General features: G+C 43.8%; 1 protein-coding gene across 1 annotated transcript in view; it reads left to right on the plus strand.

The window, feature by feature from the left end:
* Positions 1–6,265, plus strand: part of LOC149346110 (beta-1,4-mannosyl-glycoprotein 4-beta-N-acetylglucosaminyltransferase-like) — a 29,584-nt gene extending 23,319 nt beyond the window's left edge. Inside the window, exon 2 of the mRNA XM_089586333.1 lies at positions 2,222–6,265. Within this exon, the coding sequence (XP_089442459.1) occupies positions 2,222–2,428 (207 nt within the window). The 3' untranslated portion in view covers positions 2,429–6,265. The remainder of the gene's footprint in view (positions 1–2,221) is intronic.
* The last annotated feature ends 1,435 nt before the right edge of the window (positions 6,266–7,700 follow it).

Raw genomic sequence — 7,700 nt, forward strand, 5'->3', positions numbered from 1 at the left:
TGTTCCACTTAGTGAATCTTCCGACCAGAGCGAAAAATGACAGCCTGAAGTATCTGACAACACCGTTAAATATTGTGCTAAAGTCTAACAGCTAGTAGCTATTATAAAGAGTGGTCTACGTACATATTCTCGCTACGTGTAGCGAACAACCTTTCTGAGACTGCCCATATCTACAAACCGTTCTGTCCAGTGTATTTCGCAAAATTCCCATCTCTAAGACGCAAAGTTGCAAGAGCGAACTCACTCCACCATCTCACATCTATGCACACAGCGGCAGCATGTCGTTAAACATGTCATAGCCGGCATCGCATCATAACACCAGACAGGGCGTTTCTTTACAGGCGACTTCTTTCTCGCTGAGTTCGCATTTCCATTAGCGTAGCTACAGGAAATTACCCTTACGTAAAAAAAAATTAAAAGACTCGAGAGATCTAAGCATTCTCATAACCTGAAATATGCCAGTTTTAAGCACCATACAGCGTCTACGTGGAAATGTGTTCGACTGTGTATCTTTCAGCTTCAATCGGGGTATCTGTGGGCAGACAAATCTCGATATCGTCTGTTACTTCTCGGAAACATTTTTGACCTAATCGCTTTCGAGCCTTACAGAAATTACACGTGTTAATTTAACACAGAATTAAACGACATTTCTCTTCATCCGGCACATGCACCTTGAGAAGCTATAAACATGCACTTTGGTCAATTGTTTAGGGCAATCCTCCAAGGTGGAGTATTGGGGATTCCCCTGAACATAGGGGATTGACCTAAACATTTGGCCAACACTGTTCCCACTTCGAGTTATTGATCAATTCGCTCTCGCCCTACCATAAGCTTGCCGTCGCGGTTAGCTCAATTGGTAGAACGACTGCTCCGGTGAAGCGGTGGTCCCGGGTTCCAACCCCGGACCCGGACGAATTTTTCTCCAACTCCCTTATTGAAAACATGTAGTTTGCATGAGGTTTTCGTAGTTGCCCCATACCCAACAATTTTGAGCGGAAAACCTTTTATGAACGAAATTTTGCACATAATGTAAGATTTCACTCTACAATCAATGTAATCACGGATCACCCGACGGCACGCTTGAATTTATTTTTCTGTTAACGCATTTACTATCGTCAAAAGCGTTCCCCTTAGGTTTTCTGTGGGAGTGTTAAATGTTCGACGCAATCAATAGAAGCACTTAAAAGGAAAGATTTTGCTACATATAAGAAGAATGGACGTTACCTTGAATATTTCCGTAAAGTATCTTACAATTTTTAATTTGAAAATTTTCTCCGAAATTTTTAGACTAATCATACTACGCCCCAACCATGATACTCAGTCTACGCAACAGGAACTAGTGCAGTTATTCAATACATTCACATCTGTGATTAGGAGTTGTTTGGAAAGTACGTCGTAAGTCCATTTAATAGGCAAATCAGGTTATTCCTTTTAACTTTTCCTTCAGGTTTTCCTTTTAAGTGCGAGTAACTTGCACTTTGTTATAGTGCTAACGTGAAGGAAGCTGGAAACGTAATTTCCCATTTATACGTTCTAATGGTTCTTTTTTTCACTATTTTGTGTTAGTTTCAACCTACCATACGTTCCAGTAGTATACATGTTCTACTGTTTCTACTTGGTAAAAGCTACAAATTATGCTTTTTTTCTTTACTTGTTTTCTTTCCTGCTTTATTATGCTATCTCTTACTGTGTGGGTTGCCGAGGTGGCTCAGTGCTCATGGTGCTCGGCTACTTACCCGAAAGACGCGGGGGCGATCCCGGCCGCGGCGGTTGAATTTCTATGAAGGAGAAATTATAGAGGCCCGTGTACTGTGTGATATCAGTGCAGGTTAAAGAACCCCAGGTGGTCGAAATTTCAGGAGCCCTTCACTGCAGCGGCTCTCGTAGCATGAGTCGCTTTGGGACGCTAAACCCCGTAAACCAACCAGCCAATCAACCATCTTACTGTGTGGGAAATTGTGTCCAGCTGTCATGTGCCCCTAAATGTGAATGCGGTTCAAAGGCTTGTTTTCTCGCACCTCGTGCGCCGGCTGTAAGCCTTCTTTCTTATAACCTAATTCATTTCAAAATTGTAACTCATCATTCCTCTTGCAGTGAAACGATGAGCCTTTGGAATGTCTCTTCCATTGGTGATTTGTATTTCTATTGGCAACAAATCTGCCGCTGTTTCAAGACCTTGTCCACAGAAATCGTTCATGGACTGCTGTGTGTCACTACGCAGGTAAAACTGGCGGCGGCGCAAAGGGATGACGGGATACGGTGGGGCGACTTCGCCGAGAAGAGAGATACCTCCTACATCGAATCCCTGCGCAAGAGCGGAAGATACTTCGACAACAGCCCGCCTCTTGTCAGCTGCGACCCTTACGAAGCGGCCCCGACTTACGTCAGGAACAACTTCGATCGTTTCCGATATCTTATGACTGCGTGAATTCTTGGTCTTCCTGTTATATGAATTCTTGTTTAAGAACGTGACCCCCAAGACCGCCGAGGTTCAGGTGGCTCCTGGAAGCCCTCCAGGCTTTTACTGGAATGATCACTGTGTGACCATTGCAGCATTAATGATGCTGTTTTGAGGCAGTGCCTACTATTCTTCAACTTGTTGATGACATTTAGAATTTTCGGAAATATGGCCTACCTGCCATTGCATGCTGTGGTTTTCTAACCTCCTGGTTGTTTTCGAATCGCAGATGTACTAATGTACCCGCTCGTAACAAAACATATATTGCTTTAGCCGTCCGTGTGAGGCCATGTTGACAAGAAAAAGCACTATATGAGTGGACTGCCTGTTGACGCCCCGAGGCATTCGCCCCCTTTGTGCAATAGCCCTCTTTACTTCGTGCCCTAACCCTAGTGCCGTGCAGATTTTATACAAAACCCAGTTGAGAAAAATGACAAAGCGATATCAAAAATACAAAATAACTTTAGTTTTGTAATAGTGAAAGATATTTCAGTTGTTTTGTAGTCGATTTCTGTAGAACTGCAGTTTTGCACAATGCTTACCTGCAGTCTGCGGTTCTGTAGCACATTTCTGTACCATATACACAATATTATGCTGTTAATACTATAAAAACGTTCTTTTATTACTCCACGTTCTTGGTCAAAAACAGCACAGAAAATCTGTTGTGAAAACAAAAATTTTTGTGTTGCTTTTTTCGACTGAGACGGCGCGAAATGTGCCTTAGCGAAAAAGGTTGGCAAGTTTCCAAGCGCCAGTTATCAGTTACTGATGCAACAGAAGCGTGAGTAAATGTTATTTCCCGAAACCTCCCACAGTGGCGCTGAAAACCATAAAGTTGATAATCGCTGCCATTAATCAGTTACGGCGTTGTGAATTTATTGCTTGAGTTGGCGAAATTTGGGGCCCGATTCTCGCCAATAAAACACAAGGAACTTTTATCCAGCGACTCTGGACACAGAGGGTGTAGCATCAGGTAGGTGATAGGCCATCGTTATCTTGTGCTCTTGGCTTGAGCGTAAAAAGCTGGGCTCGTTAGTTTGAATTCATTGTTGAAACCAGTGCGCTCGACGAAACGAAAGGGAGACGTACTGCAACCTCTGTATGTGGTACTGTCCGTCTTAGCTCTAGGTGAACCGAATTGCATCACATATGCCAGTGCAATTTGGCAGCAGTGACCTGGAAGTCATACCCATGCAGAGTGCGCTTGAATAACTTGTACAATGAATTGTGGCCTTCCTTAGCAGAAGAGCTGCGAATTCTCTAAATAAATCTTTCCAATTTTGGTATGGTTTGTGGGGTTTAACGTACCAAAGCGACTCGGGCTATGAGGGACGCCGTAGTGAAGGGCTTCGGAAATTTCGACCACCTGGTGTTCTTTAACGTGCACTGACATCGCACTGTACACGAACCTCTATAAATCTTATGATTCTATGAAAGCCGCCATCAAAAACTGCTGAGGGGAGCAAGAACCGGATTTAATATCGGATACGCACACAAAAAGGGAATACCTGCAGCTGTACACGTCTACCATAAAAGCTAGCGCTGGGCCTACTATACAGGTTGCAGCTGTTTGTCTTTCAGACTATATCCACCCTTCCAAAACTGTGCAAAACGTCGTTTGTAGGTGTACCTCATACATAGCGGTATAAAAAGCCAGAATAATGTGGTGACGTGGAGCCGGGAACGCAACGTTCCGAACAACGCACGCGCAGAAAACAATACTTCGGCGCGAGGCTTCTTTTCCGGAAACGGTGCACCTGCACAACCCGCCTCTGACGTTCCGCGCCTACCCAAATAATGTATTTCCAACTCCCAATTCTACTTTCCTTTTTTACGCATCCTGCAGTCAGCAGGATGTGGACATGTTTTGCTGAAACAGACCGCAAAGATGAATTGCACCGGGACTCCCTCAATTTCTGCTCTGAGAAACGTTGTTGTTGACGCCTTCTAAAGTGAACTTTTGCTAGTTTTGCCTCCTCTTATTTTTGGCGTGGTCTGCGAAATACAATTTCCGCAGTCTAAACACCAAACCCCATGTGGCACAGTTATGTTAAACACAGACAACCTCATGCACTTCCTTTTCTGAATAGATTTACCGAATATTTAGGGCTGCTCACTAGAAGCACATAAGCTTGGTCCTACAAGTCCAGTGGCCTCAATTAGGACTTCGGCTCTGGAGGAGGCAGAACCGCTAAATAGACGTTTGAACAGCAAATGCGTTTTCTTTTTTCTACCTGGCGCAACTTTTCTCCAGCTAAACAAAGTGAAATTTCTAGTGTTGGGCTTCATTTTCATGCACTGTGGGTCGTCCCTGTTTACCCACCGCCACATCTTCCAAGTCAACACAGTAGGTGAAAATCCTTAGTTTTTAGTCGCCGCTACTCGGGCTACAAGTGCTTTTGGCACACAGGCGCTGTAGAGAGGCAACGGTGCGTGGCTCACCTACTGATCCCGGCGTGCAGGGGGCTACCTGAAAGAGCTTAAAAATGCTCTTAACCTTCCAACGTCGGGCGCTCTGAAGTACTTCACCCTAGAGCCCTGCGTTGGATCGACTGTACCCAGCAGTCCACCACACGATCACAATATGCGGAGTTTCGGCGGGCTTGGACCGGGCCCGGTGTTATGAAAAATGCGCCAACCTCCTTGCAAGCTGATTGTGATGTTAAGGAACTTGCTGACTTAGTACCTGAATTTCTTAAAAAAACACCTACACATTGCAGAATTCACAAACAAGTCTTGGGCTAGTCACGAGCTTACGAACAATATAAACAATTACCTCTTAATCTCCTTTGTAATAACTTCACGCATTTTACTGTCTATGCATATGTTTTTCCTTATTGCTTGCTCTCTCTTATGTTTCTGGTTCTGTTTACTCCTGTTTTTTTTCTCGCCACATTAAAGTAAACTTCGGTGTTTTCTGATTTCCATCCTCATCGATCATTGTTTGCGTTTCTAAAAATGTTATTTGTCTATTCACAAGTGTACAGTTACATATGCCTGCTTACCAATATGCATATGAGTGGCGGTTATTGCTTGCTCTCTGTTATGTTGCCGGTTCCGTTTACTCCTATTTTTTTCTGGCCACATTAAAGTAAACTGCGGTGTTTTCTGATTTCCAGCCTCATCGATCATTGTTTGCGTTTCTATAGATTGTATTTGTTCTATTCACTACTGTACAGTTACATATGACAGCTTACCATTATGCATACGCGTGGCGGAGTTTCATGAGACAAAAATCGTTATCATGTCTCCCATTCCCTCAGAACTTGTTTGTGTGAATAAAATTCGATAGCCATATTATCTAGTTGCAGATATCAACGTTGGCAGGGGACTGGGGTGAGCCTCGAATTGTTCACTTCATTTCTGCTCGTCAACGCTATACACGAAAATACAACCCAGAAACAAATGTAACTGCAATTCTTGAGTTTTCCGACGTGTTCATCAAAGAGAGTTGCCAAATTAAATACTAATATTGACCCTAAAAACACACCGCCGTCATTTTTTTGCTCAAATAAAAACTCAGAGCTTTGATTAGATGCTTCCAAACTTAATCTGCCTCCAGTAACCATTTCTGCATAGGCCAAAAAGTGTGAAAAGTCAATGCTCATCCGTTCGGCACAGTTAACCAGCATGTGTTTATATATGCTTTCCAACTGTTAAACAGTAGCTCAGAAACACTTCTCTCGACCGCCTTAGAGCGTAGAACCAAAACATCCGCCTGTCACTAGCAGGGCTGTTGGTAAACGGCAATCTCTTGTGTGACTTTGTATTGGCGAAAAAATTTTGTCTTTGTTCTGCGCTGCGTATTAAATTGCCTTCATTAAAGATCTTTGTTTTCTGACATGACTGTTTTGTCGATCGTCATTTAATTCGCCTGCTTCCGTCTATGTTTTCAAATTATATATATGACGTTCTACGTCACACCTGCGGTAACTCAGGACGTTCTACGTCCGCCGCTTATGAACGTGGGTGGCGCTGATGAACACTCTCAAAGGTTAGGTTACTTGTAAACATAAATACCCCCGAAAGCAGAACAATTGACAGCCGTCGCCGTAGCTCAGAGGTAGAGCACCGGACGCGTAATTCGGAGGTCGTGGGTTCGGATCCCACCGGCGGCATGTGGTTGTTTTTTCTTCTGCTTTTCTAATCAGTTATCTTTAAACGATAACATATTCAGTAATATTCTAAATTGATCAACACCACAAAATAAATAACTTAAAAAAATCCCCTGTGCCCCTTGGTTTCTGTGGCTGTTGGCTTCTGTCATATATATATATATATATATATATATATATATATATATATATATATATATATTGTGGTTTCCGCTCCTTTCCTCGTTCGTCAATTCTAATCAGAGCACCTCAAATTTCACTCTCCTAATATAATCCACCCCACATGACCTACATAAACCTAATCCATCCTGGGCAATATGAAATGACACATGTTCTTAAGAAACACACATCCTTATCTTATTCACAGCGCGAATGATATGTTTCAACCAGGTCGCAAGTGTGAAACTTGAGTATGCAGCACTTGGGCCCTGTAGGGCGCGTCAGCTTGGCACAGACGAGCCCCACAAGTAGCAGGTACTTACGGCATATGAAAGTTTAACATTTGTTACCTATATTTCGCGTATCCTCTGCCGACTCGAACCTTCGTGGACTCCAAAGCTACTACTGACCCCGTAAGCATCTGCCATCATGAAGTCCGTTATCATGCCAGCGTTCCTGACTTCGCATCAACTGAGAGATGAGCGATCGCAGAAGCGATCATTCACCAGCCCCACTAAACAAACACCATCACAGTGCGCCGCACGGACAGCCAGAATGTCCTCCGTGAAATCACCAGCAACTCGCTCCTGGCACTTATCCACGCGCTTCTAAACACCTACATTGACCATGACCCACACCCTCACGTCTTTTTAGAATGCGTTCCCTATCACCCAGGAATAGAATGGAAAGAACGGGCTTATGCTATCGCTGGCGATAATGCTAAAGCAACCGCTCCCCTTGGGCGTATAATTGCAACCCCAAGAATGAGCGGGATGCACACCGCGAACACGAAAAGAAAAGCTGAAAAACTGCGATAGTCCGCCTCTTGTTTCCTGCCCTTCCCAACGCATCACTGGCCGCGAATCTATTTACATTAACAAGCGGAAATATATTCTCCATCAAGTTACCTTTACAACTCTGTCCACCCTCTATTCATATGCGTGGCTCCGACTCCGACAATACACAGA

This window comes from Amblyomma mixtum, chromosome 4 (assembly GCF_055824585.1).
Source record: "Amblyomma mixtum isolate Tamu chromosome 4, ASM5582458v1, whole genome shotgun sequence".
In the NCBI taxonomy this organism is placed as follows: Eukaryota; Metazoa; Arthropoda; class Arachnida; order Ixodida; family Ixodidae; genus Amblyomma; species Amblyomma mixtum.